The 21,239-nt window shown below is 37.5% G+C and overlaps 1 protein-coding gene across 2 annotated transcripts in view; it reads right to left on the bottom strand.

Moving 5' to 3' along the window:
* Positions 1–21,239, bottom strand: part of WDR7 (WD repeat domain 7) — a 304,621-nt gene that overhangs the window by 245,785 nt on the left and 37,597 nt on the right. For both annotated transcript variants that reach the window (XM_054723656.1, XM_054723657.1), the window contains 2 exons: positions 5,532–5,727; positions 1,742–1,956 (listed from right to left, as the gene is read on the bottom strand). In XM_054723656.1, the coding sequence (XP_054579631.1) occupies positions 1,742–1,956; positions 5,532–5,727 (411 nt within the window). The remainder of the gene's footprint in view (positions 1–1,741; positions 1,957–5,531; positions 5,728–21,239) is intronic.

Genomic DNA, 21,239 nt, shown 5'->3' with positions numbered 1-21,239 from the left:
AAATGATATAGAACATTAATGTGCTATGAACACTGAATTCCTAGGGACATTTACATGGTCCCTTAAAAAAAATTATAGGCATGGCAAATGCACTTAGGCTGTGATTTCTATTCAAACTTAGAACATGGGACTGAAGACATGAAAATAAGGACAGAAGGATTTCATAATTCTAATCTATGAAATATACAATATAATAAAACCAATAAAGCATTTATATCTGTAAAAAAACAGAATGATCAAATATTACTGCCAATTACTAGTGGACCTGGGTCACTGGATCTGCCTATAGTATTTCATGTCATTAGCACTAATTCATGGGCAAATTTTCAAGTTTGCAGGTCAGCATTTCGGTGTCTTCACTATTTATTCATATGTCAATCCATTTAAAAGAAAGGAAAATCAGGAATAAGAGAAAATAAAAATAGAAGTATTTGTGTTATCCATTAATAATTCTAATGAATACTTAGATGGAATTAGAAATTTTATGCAGTAGCCCGGCCAGCGTGGCTCAGTGGTTGAGCGTCAACCTATGAACCAGGAGGTCACAGTTCAATTCCCAGTCAGGGCATATGCCTTGGTTGCAGGCTCGATCCTCAGTGTGGGGTGTGCAGGAGGCAGCCGATCAATGATTCTCTCTCATCATTAATGTTCCTATCTCTCTCCTTTTCCCTTCCTCTCTGAAACTCATTAAAGCTATTTTTTTTTTTAAGATGAAATTTTAAGTTGTGACTCAGGTGGAATATTGGGATTGTCTCTAAGTTTCATTTATCCATTACCAGAGACAAACTAGTTCTAATAATACCACAGAACACATATACCACATACCAAATAGTGGCTAGCCCCTACAAAACTAAAATAAGTAACCAATTAATGAACTGGGATTGTTTCTTCTTTTAGTAGGATAATTTTCTTTTAACTGAAAAAGAAACAGATGCTTTAATCTTAAGTGTCAGCAAGGAACGTGTGACTGAGCTGGGGTTTGACATTAAAATGCCATCACTTGTGCAAGTTCACTGTACCTAGTCTCAAGTATTTTCTTCAGTCCCTTTTTCTTGTTGGTGTCCCTTAGAAGTAATGGCCCAACTTCACTAAAATCAAAACCTACTTTTAAAACATGTTGATAAGCTGCAATTACAGACATCTTAATTGTGTACCTAAATTATTATGTTTTCTCCTAGAGATATTAGCTAGTGCTCAATCCTTCAAAAGGAAGACTGTCAGAAAGTAAAAAAGATAGATTATATAAAAAACATTTCCTCTAGCCCTGGCCAGTTTGGCTCAGTTGATAGAGCATCGGCCTGCGAACTGAAGGGTCCCAGGTTCGATTCCAGTCATGGGCACATGCCCGGGTTGTGGGCTTGATCCCCAGTGGGAGACTTGCAGGAGGCAGCCAATCCATGATTCTCTCTCATCATGGATGTTTCTCTCTCTCTCTTCCCTCTTCCTTCCTCTCTGAAATCAATAAAAATATATTTTTAAAAATTTCCTCTAACTTTAGGAATTGAAATCACTGAATTTAGTAACAATTCATGTTAAAATATTTTTAATGGTAAGAATAATTTCTTTTCAAAATGCCAAATACTCATAATACTCTAAAACTATGTTGGCTAAGCCTAAATTACAATCAGAAGACTTTTTTTCACCAGTTCGTCTCCCAAAATTATTCCCTAAGTCATGCCAAAGCTGTGTTACTAAATGAAGTTAAAGGGGACAAACACACGAGCGCACATACAAAACTTACTTTGTCAGATGCCTCAGAAGCCAAGAGGTTAGTTGCAAGGGTTTGTAGCTTATGATGGGCCATATTTTTCAGAGCAGCAAGACTCCGTCTTGTCACGGCTTGTTTCAGGTTGACTGCCGGATGACTAAGCGAATCAACTGCAGCAGGAACCGCTTCATCACAAGCATTCAGTATCTCTACGGCTGTTATCCCCATCACACAACGATCCAATGCACCTGCAAGACATGCATGCACACATATTACACACACCATACAATTTTAAATAGTTTAAGACCAAAAAAAAAAAAAAAGGCAGGGACTTTTTTATGTAGAAATATGTTTTAACAGTGCCTCCCATAAACATTTTCTTGCATTTCCTTCCTCTAAGGATCTCTCATGTAGCATTACCTTTATTGTGTCCCTGCCCGTAAGGCCCCTACAACAACTTCCCAACGAAGGCAAGTTCAGAGCCAAGATTTTAACGACCTCCCCCAGGCTTTTCCACTTTCTCTACACTTCCAAGACAGTCTCCTGGATCAATCCACACCATTACTCTACTACAAACATCAAAGTCCATGACTTCACCTTCCTCTAAGTTGTATACCAATCTTAAACAAAAAAAAACGAAGTTTGCTATTTTTCCAGTTTATTCTACTTGAACAATTCCTGAAGCTTTTCTTTCTCTAGGAAATCTCCACAAAACGGGGGGCGGGGAGGGGGGGAGAGAATTATAACTTTTTGTTCTATCTGCAAATTTCTTGACTCTTATTCTTAACACCCAATGGAATGTCTTCCGGTACTACTTCAGCTTGAAGCCACTTCAACGCGTCTTCATTAGGCCATACTTTCCATTTACCTCCCTCTATACATTTCTTGTCTAAGTTAGGGTGCAAACTCCTTCCTATAAAGCAATTCACTAGCAAACAGAAAATTATATAATATGCATGTGTAGTTTTAGTGCAATATGGTTTCATTTGTAAAAATACATTCCCAGAACACTAAGAGGGATAAAGTATCTCCTCAGAGTTTAAATACATTTCATACATCAAACTTTGACTGAAACTGACTTATTTAGCTTCATTATTTATTTATTTAATAAATAAATAAATTTAATAAATAAATAATGTCAATACCTTCAGGATGTGCTTAACTAACTCCCCAGACACCTTTACATCACTAGTTAAAGCCTGAACAGCAAGGAGGGGAAAATAATGTATACTCCCTATTATGGTTGATATCCAAAATAAATTCTGCTTCTTCGTATTTATCTCAATTAAAGACTGCCATGTTGACTAATAGTTTACCAAAAATCCTCCTGAAGGTCAGAATTGTGAATTCAGTATTATATATGGTTTACACTAAAATGGGCTAAATAATACTAAACTGGTTATAAGAATAACATCCTCCAACATACCTATAGTTAAGGGCCATTTGTCATTTCCTTCTATGAAAGTTACTGGAAAAGTAACTTTGTCTTTCAGTAAGGTTGCATTTGTCAAAAATATAAAATTTAAAGTATCTGAAATACTCAAGTATCATTATTTAAGTATATATCTGAAAAATTCAGGAAAATTATACTACCTTCCATTATCATATTTATTTCATTTTTAAAAGTCCTATCCAAGTTTACCATAGTTTTGTATTTAAAATGTAACAGTTGTTAATTTAATATTTATAGTATTTTAAAAGAGCATTTTATGAATGTCATTATTGCTATAAAAACACTCTTCAATTCCCAAAAAAACGTGTTTCTAAATATAAGTAAGGTCATATTCCCAAGCTCAACAAAGCAACAGGTTAAGCACCATGTTTAACAACACCCCTGCATGTACACACACAGAGAAACGTACTTGTTCACAAACATACATATATACACACTTACATTATGTCTGATACTCACCAAGTAACTATGTCATTTTATTCTCCCAGTAACATTATAAAATAGGAATTATTATTATCTTCATTTTATGGAGAAAATTGAGGGACAAAAGCCCAATGACTTGCTGTAGGTCACAGTGCTAGCAAGTGGTCGATTCTAAATTCAAACCAAGCAGTCTGACTCCAGAGCCCAAGACAAACTCTGTATAATTAGTTGGTGGAGTGGACCAAATCAGCAAACACAAAACTGTTCTGCACAACAGATACAATGTGACCAAAAGACACAAAAGTAAGATTTTTATACATACAAAATTGCATATGTAGTATGACAGCAATTCTGGTTTTAAAAATGGACAGATGCCCAACTGGTGTGGCTCAGTGGTTGAGCATCAACCTATGAACCAGGAGGTCGGGGTTTGATTCCCGGTCAGGGCACATGCCCAGGGCTATGGGATCCATCCCCAGTGTGGGGTGTGCAGGAGGCAGCCAATCAATGATTCAATGATTCTCTCTCATCATTGATGTTTCTATCTCTCTCTCCCCTCTCCCTTCCACTCTGAAATCAATAAAAATATATTTTAAAAATGAACAGAAATAGATTTATAAAAAAGCATGTTAAAATGTTAACATTTAGCACTCAGTAAAGCAACCTGGGTTCATCTTTTCTAATACTTTTTGCTTTTAAAATTTGACAAAAGGTATGAACCTCTTACATGATTAGACAAAAAAAGACAAAGATAAATGCAAAAACAGTCTCTAAGAATGCTTCCTCTTGACAAGACTATCTTCATACTACCTGTTAAAATGAGAAATCTAAAAAAAAGGATTGTTGACAGTATGGCTATCTGTTCCAAACAATATATATATGAGACTCCTACTGCACCACAGTGCAGGCAGAAATATAATAAATAAATAAATAGATAAATAGATAGATAGATATTCTGATTTCAAAAAAGAACTATTTAAAACAAACAAACAAAGATGAAATAAAGGGAAAAAATTTAGTAGAAATACTATATAGTACAATACAACTAGGGATGCAAAAAAAAAAAAGTTTTAATCACTGGTAAATGATTACTTAAATGAGTAAAAGTAGAATAAAATGTGTTTTTAAAGCCTAAACTAATAAACACATTCAATTACATACTTAAAGATTTCCCAGGGAAAACTAAAAGATTCTATGTTAAACATGATAGATCACTGCCTTTACTTTTAAGCTAAGCATTACTTGCTCTATATTACGCCTTAAACATAAAATTTTTGGAATTGAAACTTTAAATGTTCTCTCTAGAACTTGAAACTTTCATTTCAATCACCTCCTACAATTAACTGCCCTGTACTGCTTTTCTGCTGTTCAAATAAAAAAGGGTTTTCTCTATTCCCACTGTTTCTGAATCTGAGACAAAAGTGATTTCTTCATCTTGCTCACATTTTGCCTCATGAATTATATAGATCACTGAATTTTTGGTCTATTATCTATATGTCTGTCTTAATGTGTATATTGTCTTCAATTACATTCCTTTAAAAATTGGCCAACTACAAGTATTTGGCATAGTCCAACACTTAGAAAAAGCAGCGATCAAAAATAAAAGTAGCAATCTTGTTACATTTCAAGCCTTTTTTTCTCTTATAAAAGATTTTTAATTTCTAGGAAATCAAATGTACCCATTTAATTTTTGTGTCTCTCTTTTTTAAAAGTATTATTTTTATTGATTTCAGAGAGGAAGGGAGAGGGAGATTGAAACATCAATGATGAGAGAGAATCACAGATGGGCTGCCTCCTGCACGCCCCCTACTGAGGATCGAGCCCACAACCTGGGCATGTGCCCCTGACCAGAATTGAACCCGGGGCCCATCAGTCCGCAGGCTGACAGTCTATCCACTGAATCAAACCGGCTAGGGCTGGAGTCTATATCTTAACACTTGTTCTTACCAGTATCCATCTGCCAGACGTACACAGAGCCATCTGAACATCCCACTACTAGGTAATCATCGGAAGGCCTCCACTTAATCACTTGGATGGGGAAAAGATGACGAGATGCCAACATAATGCATTTTTTCTCTCGCAAACTTAGGAGTCCTACTGAGTGGTCACTGGCTACAGAGCAGACGCAGTGCTGCACTCTTGCCTGAAAAGAAGAATAAACCTTAATTACATTTAGATTAAATTCAGAGTAAAATGAATCCTATCCTCCATAAGGTATACCACAACTAATTATGCCATCATGACTCCTGAAAAACCATCCATAATATTTGGTTGTGCTGAAAATATGGTCCTTTACATTATACATAAAACACCCACATCAGTCATCACAACACACACACACACACACACACTTCAGCCTTGATTAAGGGTGGGAAAGATGCGTTGGAAAATCTGCTGTTCACATGTGAAGGTGGCCTTACTAAAATGACTGCTCTATATGAGCAGGCAGAGCTGGGGGAACATTGATCTGTTATTATGTGTTCCCTTTCCACAGTGTGAACTTCCCTTTGTTAGCTGCCAGGGCTGCTCTCCGTGGTGCTGCTTTCTGTTTGTGACTCTCATTTAGACCCATGCTCTTCCCAGCTCCTCTGCTCAAAAATAATGCCCTCATGGTCCCTCTGCCACAATCATTTCTGAGGAGCCACGGAGTGTCTGTATTATCTGTGGGTGTGCTTCCCAGCTTCTGTCTATAATGTCAGGGGGTGCACCACCGCACCCACACACAATAGCCAATTAAACATTCTGCTGCGCATTTTCTGTTCGTCTCCAGTTTTTGCCCTTCAATTCCTTTTTAGCACAAGATGCAATATCAATAATCGAACAAAGATGGTAAGGATTTTTCACTAGCAACAGAGAACACAATCCATGACCTGGAAAATTAAAAATGAGTCTTTATACTTTTTGAGATAATTTCTAAGCAATTTAAAAACTTAATTAACTTTTTTAGTGACTTGGGTTACGCTTTTAGCACATACTAAGAAGAAACCATATGAAAACAGCCACCTGAAACTCCCGATTGTATATACTGAGGCTACTTATTCCGGATGAGGCGCACTGCACTACATACTAGTATACACTATCCCTTCAATGCACCCAAAGGGGAAAGCTCGCACGTCTCACCCTGCTGGCCTTCACTTCAGTAAAACAGCCTGTTCCTAGCTAAAGAACAATAGTTCACTGATTGGTCTATCTCATTGAGTGAGAAATGCTGACATGTATCCAATTTCTTAAAAAAAGGGAGGGTGTGGGTGGCCAAATGTACATGGGGAACGCAACTTACAACTGCTTTTATCCACAGAACTTCCAAGAACCTTTAACAACCTTTAACACAATATCACTCATCTCCAAGTTTATGTGACTATGGCAACCTAGTTTTTGAGGAACACAGTTCAGGGCAGTGATGGGCAACCTTTTGAGCTTGGTGTGTCAAACTTCGCCAAAAACCTGAGCATAACTCGGGTAGTGTGTCACTTTGAGGAAAAAACATTATTTCGCAAATGTTTCATCCCCAGGAGCAGCAAATGTTTCATCCTCGGCATGCAGCCGCCTCAGCGGCTGCGTGTCATCAGAAATGGCTACGCGGGTCAGTGCTGACACGCGTGTCATAGGTTCGCCATCACTGGTTTAGGGGGAACTGCTCTAACTGGTTCCTTTTATGTTTTGGCTACTAAGAAACTCAGGTCTCAATTTTCTGTCCATAACAGTACATGACCTTGAGCACGCACACATTTCTGAATGTGGAGTCTCACTGGTCTCATCTACTTTCTGCTCTCATTTTTTCTTCACCATGATTAGCTTTATTTTTCATCCTACTGAATAATGTTTATCTTATTATTTTTTTTAATCCTCACCCAAGGATATTTTTCCATTGATATTTAATGAGTGGAAGAGAGAGGGAAAGACAGAGAGAAATATTGATGTGAGAGAAACACACTGACTGGTTGCCTCCTGCCCATGCCCCAACCAGGGCCTAGGTCAGGTATAGGAGCCTGCAACCAAGGTGCGTGCCTTTGACCAGAATCAAACCTGGGACCCTACTGTCTGCAGGCTGATGCTCTATCCACTGAGCCAAACAGGCTAGGACAATGTTTATTTTTTTAACCTAAAATCTATTTTTGAATGAAACAGAAGATTAATAAAACATAGATACTAAGGTTGAACTACTTTTTTCTTAGATTCGGGTGTTCTATTCTTTTATTCTGTGTTAGCTTTTTTTGTACTTTTTGTTTTATGCATGTTTTAAATACTATAATAAATGCAGCCCAGGTTTACTAATTTTAAAACTAAGTTCAGAAAGATCATGTTAAAAACCTTTATTAAAACACTAGAGGCCAATGCACAAAATTCGTGCATCGCAGCCCCGGCTTCGTCCAGAAGGTCATCCGGAAGGACGTCCGGAAGGTCATTTGGCTATCTGGTCTAATTAGCATATTATGCTTTTTATTATTATAGATTATATAGAAGTTTCTCAAACAAGCATTTGTTAAGCTTACTTATTTCATGTTTCTTGATAAGCATTCAATTGAGACATAAAATATGATTTATTTCTTTAAAAAACGTATTGAGGAATGGGGGGGGATAGTTGACTTATGGCTCATAAAAATTAGCTTTATAATTAAGCAGTAAATAAAAGTAAAGTGGCAAACTACAAAAAATTTCATTTAAATATAGGCAATGTTAAAATAAAACAGGGTGAAGAACATATATGGCTTTATTTTTAGTTATTTCACACTACATAAAATATTTGTGAGTTTCACTAGACATATATTGGTAACTGAAGATAATACAATGGAGGCTTTACATTTCTACAGATTACCATTAGTGCTGACTTTGTATTTATCAAATATATCCAACTTACAAAAAGAGATGTTTGCGACATAAATGGTAAACTTCTATTTCCTATTTTGCAACATCAATAGGCCAAAAAGTGGTTATTTATGTATTTCTCTCATTAGAGAAAATATATCTAACAGATTTCTTTTTAATTCCTATAGTCAGTAATATTATAACTACGTATGGTGTCAGATGGGTTCTAGACTTACTGGGGCGGTCACTGCAAAAGTTATATAAATGTCTAATCACTATGCTGTACACCGGCAACATATGTAATATAATATATGTATGTCAATTATAATAATGGAATTGCAGTTCTTTGTTTCCCTTCAGAAAATTACATCCTATAATCTTTAATATAATAATGTATGTCAATTATAATTGGAAAATTTTAAAAAAATTTAAATAATAATTCCTAAACAACATACTTTTCATCTATTCACGTCTTTTAATCAAGCACAGATCTGCCACAGTATGCAAAACACCTGTCACAACTTTTGACTCTGCTACTTCGACTCACAAACTCTCCAAAATCGTCTTTAGAATGAGCTTATTTTTAATTAAAGCATCCTCCTAAACTAGCCTACTTGCTAGCCCCAAGTTCAATGTCATTTCAATAATATTCACAAACCTCTTGTCATTCTTTTCAAAGAGTAGAAAAAAATAAGGCATGAGTCCGGGTGACATTTATTTTACCTTAAAAATAAATAGGTGAATTTTTACTAATATTCTTTACTGTATTCAGTGTGCCTCAAATTATGGTCTGTTAGTAGATCGCAACATCTGAGATCACAGAAAACTGACAACCACTTAACTGCACATTCTCTTTCTCTCTTTGCCTAATACCTCTTACTGTAGTTTATAATTGCAGACATTAGGCAAACAAACAAAAAGGCCTCCCCTTCCTTTGAGAAACTTGACCTTCAGCATCAACCCCTCATGAGAAATTCACTGTCAGAACTCTCACCCTCCCCATTTATATGCAGGTGGACAATTTCAAAACTTCAAGAAAATGCAATCCATCCTCATAAAAAGATTTAAAAGCTCTAGTTCATGTTATCACTTTTATTAGTAAAAATAAAGGATATACAGACCAAATATTAAATAATACCATTGGATCTGCTTTAAGTAAAAAGATTATAGGATGTAATTTTCTGAAGGGAAACAAAGAACTACAATTCCAAAAATTCTAACTTTTTGTTTCCACATAATGGATTCTCTCTAACACATACATTTACATCAATATGTTTTAAAGAATAGATCTGTTCTTTCATATAGTACAAAAATGATGAAAATTGGCAAATGACACGCTCCACCCACACAAAAAAAAAAGATCCAAAATAAAAATGACACATTGTTCCTATAAGGGAAAATAAGCAGCTGAAGAGTTAACTCTAGCTTTACTGTAATAAGCAACAGTCTGGAAATATCCAAAATAATCAAGACTAAAAACAAAAAAAAAATCAATATTACTAAGCCCAAGAAAGCATAGTTATTAGAGGTACTTAACTCACCAGAAAAGATGGTTCTTTGCTTTTTAAATATGGATTAAAATAAATCTAATTTTTCTTCTCTCAAGAAAATGCTAGTCCAACTCATGTGAAGAAAACTGGCCTACAGTGGAAATGGCCCAGTACAGTAAAACCTCATTAATTTTGATTCCACTAATTAATTCTGAGGTGGTTACCTTTGCAGACTGTGTGAAAACAAATTAATGGTATAAACAAAGCAAATGTCTAGCCTATTTAAATGGAAAATGGAAAAAAAACACTCTCAAGCACCACTTTGGTATTAATTTTAATTCAACAATGGACAGAGTAATGATAAATAATTCTCAGCTATCTGCTAAATGAAAGCCCTTAAAAGATTTGCTAAAACACAATTAACTTGGTTTATTCTTATCTGTCCTCAAAATTATTAAAGAAGCACTTCTTAAAGAATATTTTATAACCCTTATCTCTCTTTGATTTAGACCTGGCTTCCCCACAAATGAGCTGAATTATTATTATTATTAAATTCTGGAGATCTTGGTTATTGAACATTTTCTTCACCGACAGTGATTTATTCTATAATTTGATTAATTTCATTCTATTTAATTTTTTTTTTCATTTCAACTGGAAAAGTCACCTAAAACATTACTTAACATCAGGGCATTATAATGAGAATGTGTCTTAAGATATTTAAATTGTGTAATTAAAATAATAACACAACTACTAAAAAATGGGAACCTTATATCTTTAAATTAATTGTAAAGCATTTATGCTCAGAACTTTTTGATCACACACCCATTCATTAAAAATGTTTGCAATGTGCCCTAACCGGTTTGGCTCAGTGGATAGAGCATTGGCCTGCGGACTCAAGGGTCCCAGGTTTGATTCCGGTCAAGGGCAGATACCTTGGTTGTGGGCACATCCCCAGTAGGGAGGTGTGCAGGAGGCAGCTGATCTATGTTTCTCTCTCATCAATGTTTCTAACTCTCTATCCCTCTCCCTTCCTCTCCGTAAAAAATCAATAAAATATATTTTAAAAAAGAAATAAATAACTTTGCAATGTATTCCCATTATACATATATTTATAAATTACATACGTACTGTGCCAATTCATCATGTATGCTGTAAACCATGAACAAAAATATATATTTCAAAAGGATGACAAAGTTTAAATAAACAAATTTAAGATGAAGTGAAAATTGTCATAAATGTCTTGCTAACAACTTTAACTTTATATTAGCACTAGAGGCCCGGTGCACAAAATTCATGCACTCAGGGGGGGGGGGTCCCTCGGCCCGGCCTGCGCCCTCTCGTTGTCTGGGAGTCCTCAGGGGATGTCTAACTGATGGCTTTAGTCAGACATCCTTAGCGCTGCTGTGGAGGTGGGAAACGCTCCCACCACTGCCGCTGCACTCGCCAGCCGTGAGCCTGGCTTCTGGCTGAGCGGCACTCTCCTGTGGGAGCGCACTGACCACCAGGGGGCAGCTCCTCCATTGAACGTCTGCCCCTGGTGGTCAGTGCACATCATAGCGACCGGTCATGCCACTGTTCGGTCTATTTGCATATTAGCCTTTTATTATATAGGATAGAAAGGTTTTATTGTTGTAGTAGATGCAAATATATATTTTATATAATTATGATTTTTTTTTGATACCTTCCTGCCATATTGATCAAATGATCATTGCCTGATGGAACAGAGTGCAGAAGACAGGGGAGACAGTGGGCTGGTGGGAGGTAATCAACCAAGGACCTTGTATGCATATATACATGGCCCATGGACACAGACAGTGAGGTCCTGGGAGCGGGGTAGGGGGGTGGACAGGAAGGGGTGAGTGGGGGGGAAGAGGCACATGTAATACTTTCAACAATAAAGAATTATAAGTAAATAAATAAATAAAAATAAAATAAATAAAATAAAATGATCATTGCTTGAACATCATAATGTGGCTGCTGAAAAGATTTAATTTTTCATTGGCAATACCTTTCATCTTTATTTTCTCTGTCTATTTTGTGATGGCTAGGTTAAGAGCTATGGAATATAATCTGAAATTCCCTTGAATAAATAAATACATTTTAACTGGAAGTGCACCTACTCAGAGCAATGCTGCCACGCTTCCTGCGGTGGCACGTGCCCACCTGATGTATGAAACAAGTGAGGCACCAATGTCCTTCCATCTAGCAAATGTTCAGAAGCTAAATCTTCAATGTTAAAAAACTGACATAAATAAAAGCTCTGGCCCGAGCTGGTTTGGCTCAGTGGATAGAGCATCAGCCTGCGGACCAAAGGGTCCCGGGTTCAATTCTGGTCAAGGGCACATACCTTGATTGAGGCTCTTTCCCCAGCCTGGGCCCTGGTCCGGGCTTGTGCAAGAGGCAACCAATCGATGTGTTTCTCTCACACATCGATGTCTCTCTCTGTCATTCCCTTTCTCTTCCACTCCCTAAAAATCAGTGGAAAAATATCCTCGGCTGAGGATTAACAACACACACACAAAAAACAACAACCCATACCCCAACTATCTCACTAATATTCCACTTTACCAACCATTGGTATCAACTGGTGCATCAATACCACTTAGCTGTTTTTACTGTTATGGAACAGCACAGACTAAGAATCCTATCAAGTTGGCTTGGTATTTCATATGTGAAAATCACCCAAATTCATGTTCCAAACACTACTAACTCTGTCCTGGAAGCAATATGTACCAATCACATCATAAGCTGATTAAAAGCAAGGTTGACAATAAGCAACAGAACATTTAACCAAGTAAAAACTCTATTTTTTGTTGAAAAAGTAAGATCACTGGGGCAAGGATAGGAGGGAAGATACTGGGCCAAAGTAAGTTTATTCCAAGGTTAATTATTATTGTTCAAAGAATTCTGATTCTAAACCAAAGTCTCATCGAATCTGCCAGTATATAATCTCCACGGTACATTAGTGCTGAGCAGCAGAATGCCACAAGCTATCACAGAATCTGAGAGAGTCAGAATACACCACCTAGGTCATCCGGCCTGACCTTAGCATTTTACTAGACTTCATTTAAATTTTAAACCATTCCCAGAAACCTCTTATGTAACCTGTTCTTCAGCATCTGCCATGAGTTACAGAAATCAGAGACAGCGAGTTTATCCCATCCACTAGCTCCCTGGGGGGGGGGGGGGGGGGGGGGGTGACTTGCTTTCTAACAGTTCCCAATGTCAATTACATTTTTTCTGGTTTTGCTAATTTGTTTGCTAAACTAAATTATTCTTTTTCTTCCTATCATTTCAGAAGCAATCTCCTAGCTGTCCCAAACAACTGTTCTCTTTGTCTGAATATTCTTTAAATATATGAACACTAACTCCTGTCTCTCCTTTATAAATATGTCCATCCTGAGACAAGCTATAAATGACCAGCTTCTTTCACTCATAAATCAATCCCACTGTTCTCTTAATCATTATTTCTTGTACTTCCCAGAACTCTTTCTCTGGAACATAAATGTGCATTTAAAATGCATCATTTATCACTTTTAAATATTCTACCTAAAGGGAAAATAAGAGCCTATGAATATTAATTTCATCTCCACACTCTCATAAAACTAGATAAATTTTTCTTCAGAAATCCATAGCCCATCCTTCTATTTAAAAAAGGAGAGAGCTGTGTGTTTTTTTAAACAGCTATTTTAGAAAATAAGACCAACAAAAATACTGACAAACTATCTAACTGGACATTTATGTTCTATATGAAAATTAAGGCTTCTGGGGGCTATTTTAAACATCATGCATTCACTACATACAGAAGATAACTGAAGAAAGTGTTACGTCTGTTTGGTTCTAAAGGCCCTGTTCTCACTAACGTGACCAACAGGCAGCTCTTTAGTGTAGGATCCACTCCTTACAGCAGAAAGTGGTCTACAACTCCTTCAGAGAGTTTTCACCAACGTCTAAGGAAGACCACTGATTATGACTCCAAAAAAAATCATTATAGAATAACTGCCATTTTTGTTGTTTTTAATACATATTTCACTTTACTCTCTTGCCAAATCTTTGTTTGAAAGAATAGCTTGCATATTTTACTTTTTAGCAGGGTTTTATATTTTTATCATCTTCACTGTTTTCTTTCAAATACTCTTCCTACATAAGATGAAACCATATGCCCTAATGGTCTCAGCACAAACAAAACCATTACTCTGATTTCTTGGTCATTCTTTTCAAAGTAATGTACAAATATGTTAATTCCTATCAGTGTTTGTGATATTAGATCCATCAGGTACTAGTCACAGCAACTTCTCACGTTTTCCAGACTACTCCCCATCACATACGAAGTACCTCTGCAAACAGAGGTTGTTCACGTATGTACGATTTCATAACCCTCCACAAAACTAAGACATTCATATACTTTCAAAACACATTCAATATACCTGATAACACTAAAAAAAAAAAATAAAACACATTTAAAAAACTAATAAATTCAAGTAGATATCATCCTTCTTGGAAATCTTCCCAAACCCCCAAAGTTTACTAGGTACCCCGTCTAGAATCTTCCTGAGGGCCTTGCACTCAGGGAGGTCACAGAATAGGTACTTCAAAGTGTTTATCATGCTGCATAATAATTGCTTGTTTTCTATTCTGGCTCCCTCGTTAGATGAAATTCTATCAAACAGGCACTATGCCTTATCTATATATATAAAACCCCAATATGCAAATAGACTGAACAGCGGAACAACCAAACAACCGGTCACTATGATGTGCACTAACCACAAGGGGGTGCATGCAAAACATGGCAGGCATTGGCAGCAGGCAGCAGAGAGCGGAACATGGCAGGCATCGGCCATGGCAGCATGGTGGAGCAGGTGAGCGGGGACGCCAGACCAAGGCAAGGCACCAGTCGCTGTCTTCAGGGAGACCTCTGGTGGTTACTGAAAATTCTTTGCTCCCACGCGCTGCGGTCCCACTGGGTGCTCGCACTCACTGCCAGCGCCTGGTGCCAGCCCTGATTGCTCGGTGCTGTCAGCGGGTGCGAGCAGCTGCTGCTGGCCCCGATCGCCCCTCAGGGCTTCTCCACCTCCCCTGCTCCTGAGGGGAGATCAGGACGGCAGCCACCTCTCGCATCTGCTGCCGGCGATGGCCCTGCTCACACCTGCTGCTGGCGGCAGAGCTGCTACTTGCACCCACTGCCAGCACCGGCCCCGCTTGCACCCACTGCCAGCACCTGGTGCCGGTCCCAATCACTCAGCACCATCAGCGGGTGGGTGCGAGTGTCAGTGCTGACCCCAATCGCCCCTGAGGGTTTCTCCATCTCCCACTGCTCCTAAGAGGTGATCGGGGGAGCAGCCGCCACTCACACCTGCTGATGGAGCTGGCCCCGCTTGCACCCGCTGTTGGCGTCGGCCCTAATAGCTCTGCAACGTCAGCAGGTGTGAACGACAGTGGTGGGAGTGGGGCTGCAGGCAGACAGGAGACTGAGGCCGTGGTTGGAGGAGCCAGGCAGGGGCGTGGAGGATGGGCCGAGACCTGCCCGTGTGCCCACCACAGCCTCACGGCCCACAGTTTCTTTCAAGGTGCGTGAGTTCGTGCACTGGGCCCATAGTCCTATATAATAAAACCCTAATATGCAAATCGACTGGTCGCTATGATGTGCACTGACCACCAGGGGGCAGATGCTCAATGCAGGACCTGCCCCCTGGTGGTCAGTGTGCTCCCACAGGAGGAGCGCCGCTCAGCCAGAAGCTGGGCTCAAGGCTGGCGAGCACAGCGGCAGTGGCAGTAAGGAGCAAGGGGTCCGGACAGCGAGCACCCCAGACTGAGAGAGGGATGTCTGGCTGCTGGCTTAGGCCTGATTCCCCGCAGGCAGACATCCCCGGAGGAGTCCCGGATTGCAAGAGGGAGCAGGCAGGGCTGAGGGACACCCCCCCATCCCCCGCAACCCAGTGCACAAATTTTGTGCACCAGGCCTCTAGTCCACTATAATATGTCTGGTCTTCGAAGGTACATGGAATATGACAGGCACTCAGATATTTGCTAAATAAATTACTATCAAAAATATGTTATACCTGATCATAGCCACCTTAAAAGTCATTTTTTTCTAATAATTTCTGCCATTTTAAGAGAAATTTTAACTCATTTTGAAATTGTTTTATGATCAAGTTACTCAACAAAAAGTAGTCTTTGCCCTGTGTCCTACTATCTTTTCAGCCCCAAATAAAAAATCAAAATAATCAACCACTTCATTCACAAAGTTCAGCACCTAATCACTTCTGACTTACTAAGAATAAATTTATGCCAATGCAATCTTCTCCACTACTAAGGGTGTAACTTAAGATCTAAAGAAACCTTTCCAAAATAGAGGAATTTCTAAAATGTTTGGCACGATATCAGCACAGCCATAATAAGGATGCGGTCCTTCTCATTACTGTTGAAAGGACCCCTCACTGACACTCTCAGTGAATCACTGATATTTTCAGCTTCTGACATAAGAAACAGGGTTTGCTATGATATTTGAATACATAGATGGTATCCACAGCAGGAATATTTTTATATTTTTTTATCTTCAATACAATAGTAATATGATAGTGGTAAAAATCTAGAAAACATAAAATTGTAAAGAATAAAATATAAACCAATATGAATGGACAATCCATATAGTATTGGTATATAAACACATTTGTGCTTTCAAAATGAAAACAAGTACTATACACTTGCACATATGCTACACACACCTACTTACAAGCCTAGAAAATTAGCAAGACTAAAACAATTATAGGCAGGATAATGCAGAATGAAGGGGGTAAAATGATGGTTGTATAAGCCTATTCCTAAGTTCAATTGAAGGACAATTTGGCAATATCTATTCAAAAGCTTTTAAAAATTAATATGCCCTTTTATACAGCAATTCCACATTTAAGAATTTATCCCTAAAAAACCATTCCATATGTGCAAACATACTTAGCTATACTAATTTTCACCCCCACTGTTGATAAGAGAAAAAAATGTTTAATAAAGCAACATTCTAAATTTTCTGATAAATTTCAATAAACTACAGAATAACATTTAAAATGATATTAGAATATAATTAGTGACACAGAAAATATCTGTATCTTACATATATTAAACAATGTATTATTTAATTTAAAACAAATAAAAAATAATTTCAAAAAGTACTGACTGCAAAAAAAATCAGATGTCAAAATCTAAGAGAATCAAGTATTACAGGGAAATAAGAATGTTACAGAACATTGTGTCTACTGTGTTATGTCGTAGGAAATTAATGACAGGTCTATTTCTTGCATTTGCTTAATTTACATTTCCAAAGTGTACCCTGCTTGGCTTCATAAACTATGGTATAATGATAGACATTGTTTTTTAAATGTAATATTCAAGTTAAAAGAATAACGAAAGTCCAAATTCAAAAGTAAGATAAGAACTAATTCAGGCCCTAACCGGTTTGGTTCAGTGGATAGTGCGTCGGCCTGCGGACTGAAGGGTCCCAGGTTCGATTCCGGTCAAGGGCACGTACCTTGGTTGCAGGCACATCCCCAGTAGGAGGTGTACAGGAGGCAGCTGATGGATGTTTCTCTCTCATCGATGTTTCTAACTCTCTATTCCTCTCCCTTCCTCTCTGTAAAAAATCAATAAAATATATTTTTTTAAAAAGAGCTAATTCAGGCAAAAGCTTTAGGTACATTTTCAGACTGAAAAGTGGAGTACATTATAAGAAAAACCTCATTTGTTAATTGCTCTTACCAGCTGTGAACGTTAGCCGCATTGCACACATATAGTCAATATACCATTCATATTATATCTCTGTCTGTAAGAGCTAAGGATGGAATACTTCAAATGAAGGCACAAACTCCAATATTTAGGTTGGATACCTGGCACTCCTGTTTCACAAGCCCATGCTGCCCTCTTCTGGATACTTTGGGAGATTATGTGACCTTAAAAGTTTAATAAGATGTAAATGAAAAAGAATCACTTTTTAAAACTAAACTAAGGGAGTTTATTACCACCAAACCAGCAATTCAAGAAATGCTAAAGGGTCTGCTATAAAAAGAAGAAATAGGAAGGGATAAAGAATAAAAATGGTGACAAACAAGTACCTATCAATAATCACTTTAAATGTAAATGGATTAAATGCCCCAATCAAAAGACATAGGGTAGCTGAGTGGATAAGAAAAAATGACCCATATATCTGCTGTCTACAGGAAAACCACCTCAGAACAACGGACTCACACAGACTGATGGTGAAGGGATGAAAATAAGGTTTTTCAGGCGAATGGAAATGAAAAAAAAGCTGGGGTAGCAATACTTATTTCTGGCAAATTAGACCTCAAAGTGAAGGCCATTACAAGAGATAAGGAAGGCCACTTCATAATACTAAAGGGAGCAATTAAACAAGAAGATATAACTTTAGTAAACATATATGCACCCAATAGGAGCACCCAAATACATTAAAAAAAACAAAACATTTGAAGGATATCAAAGGAGAGATTGACAGCAATACAGTCATAGTAGGGGACTTTAATATCCCACTAACACCACTGGACAAATCCTCTAAACCAGTGGTTAGCAAAATCATTATTCAACAGAGCGGCAAACCACGGCTCGCGAGCTGCATGTGGCTCACGAGCCACGGTTTGCCAACCACTGCTCTAAACAAAAAATCAGCAAAGAAACATCAATCCTAAATGACTCACTAGATTAGATGGAATTAATTGACATCTTCAAAACATTTCACCCCAAAGACGTAGAATATACATTCTTCTCAAGTGCACATGGGTCCTTTTCAAAGATAGACCACATATTGGGGCACAGGCAAACTCTCTTCAAATTCAAGAAGATAGAAATCATATCAAGCATCTTCTCAGATCACAATGGCATAAAACTAGATATAAACTACAATATAAACAATCCAAAAAAAATCAAACAACTGGAGGCTAAATATTCTGCTATTAAACAATGATTGGGTTACCAAAGAGATCAAAGAAGAAATAAAAAACATCATGGCAACAAACGACAATGAAAACACAACAATCCAAAATCTATGGGACACAGTGAAAGCAGTCTTGAGAGGGAAGTTGATAGCTCTATAGGCCTATGTCAAAAAACAAGAAAACAACCGTAATAAATTATCTCTAACCCTACAACTCAAAGAGTTAGAAAGAGAGCAACAAGAGAAGCCCAGCGTAAGCAGAAGGAAGGAAATAATAAAGATCAGAGTGGAGATAAATGACATAGAGACAAAAGAAAACAAACCCCAATACAAAAGATCAACAAAACCAAGAGCTGGTTCTCAGAAAAGATAAACAAGATTGATGAACCTCTAGCCAGGCTCACCAAGAAGCAAAGAGAAACAAAATCAGAAATGAAAGAGGTGAAGTAACAACCGATCCCACAGAAATACAAACGATTATGAAAAAATACTATCAACAACTCTATTCCAAAAAAATGGACAACCTAGATTAAATGGACAGATTCTTAGAAAATACAAGCTTCCATAATTCAATCAAGAAGAATCAAAAAACCTGAATAGGCCAATAACTACCGAAGAAATTGAAAATTTCAAAAATCTTCCAGCAAACAAAAAAACCCATGTACAGTCGACTTTACAGGGGAGTTCTACCAAGCATTCAAAGGATAACTAAAACCTATCCTCCTCAGACTATTCCAAAAAATTTAAGAGGAAGGCACACTTCCAAGCTCTTTCGATGAAGACAGCATTACCCTAATCCCAAAACCAAATAAAGAGACCACACAAAAAAAGTGAACTACAGGCCAATATCCTTGATGAACATAGATGCTAAAATCCTCAACAAAATTCTAGTAAATTGAATTCAGCATTACATTAGAAAGATCATACACCATGACCAAGTGGGATTTATTCCGGAGATGCAAGGATGATACAATATCCACAAATCAATAAACGTTATACATCACATAAACAAACTGAGAGACAAAAATCACATAATCATATCAATGGATGCAGAAAAAACATTTGACAAAATCCAATACCCTTTCTTGATAAAAACTCTCAGCAAACTGGGAATAGAGGGATCATACCTCAATATAATAAAAGCCCTATATTACAAACCTACAGCTAACATCATCCTCAATGGGCAAAAATTAAACTCATTTCCCCCTAAGAACTGCAACAAGCCAGCGATGCCCACTTTCACCACTCCTGTTCAACATAGTACTGGATGTGCTAGCCATAGCGATCAGACAAGAAGAAGAAATAAAAGGCATCCAAATTGGAAAAGAAGTAAAACTCTCCTTCTTCGCAGATGACATGATACTATACATAGAAAACCCCAAAGATTCCATCAAAAAACTACTAGACCTAATAAATGAATTTGGCAATGTAGCAGGATACAAAATTAACACCCAGAAATCTATGGCCTTTTTATACAGCAATAATGAAAGAGAAATGAAAAAAGAAAAGAAAAACAATCCCATTTACCATAGCACCAAAAAAATTAAGATACTTAGGAATAAACTTAACTAAGGAGGTAAAATACCTCTATTCAGAAAACTACAGGACATTGAAAAAAGAGATAGAGGAAGACATAAACAGATGGAAGAACATACCGTGTTCATGGATTGGTAAAATCAACATCATTAAAATGTCCATACTACCCAAAGCAATCTACAGATTCAATGCAATCCCTGTTAAAATACCAACGGCATATTTCAGAGATCTAGAACAAACTCTCCAAAAATTCATCTGGAATAAAAAAAAAAGACCTGAATAGCCACACCAATCCTGAGAAAGAAGAACAAAGTTGGAGAGATCACAATACCAGATATCAAGCTATATTACTAAGCCACAGTTCTCAAAACTGCCTGGTACTGGCACAAGAACAGACATATAGACTAATGGAACAGAACAGAGAACCCAGAAATCAACCCAAGCTATTATGCTCAATTAATATTTGACAAAGGAGGCAAGAGCATACAATGGAGTCCAAACAGTCTCTTTAATAAATGGTGCTGGGAAATTTGATCAGATATATGCAAAACAAAAAAATGAAACTAGATCACCAACTTACACCATACACAAAAACAAACTCAAAATGGCTAAAGGACTTGAATGTAAGACGGGAAAGCATAAAAATCCTACAAGACTCCATAGGCAGCAAAATAGCAGGCATATGTCTTAGCAATATCTTTACAGACACAGCTACTAGGGCAATGAAAACTAAGGAGAAAATAAACAAATGGGACTACATCAAAATAAAAAGCTTATGCACAGCAAAAGAAACCATCAACAAAACAACAAGAAAGCCCACTGCATGGGAGAACATATTTGCCAATGATATTTCCGATAAGGATTTAATCTCCAAAATTTACAGAGAAC

Source organism: Eptesicus fuscus, chromosome 12 (assembly GCF_027574615.1).
Source record: "Eptesicus fuscus isolate TK198812 chromosome 12, DD_ASM_mEF_20220401, whole genome shotgun sequence".
Classification (NCBI taxonomy): Eukaryota; Metazoa; Chordata; class Mammalia; order Chiroptera; family Vespertilionidae; genus Eptesicus; species Eptesicus fuscus.
Note: the sequence above shows the minus strand (reverse complement) of the source record. Positions and strands in the feature narration are given on the sequence as shown.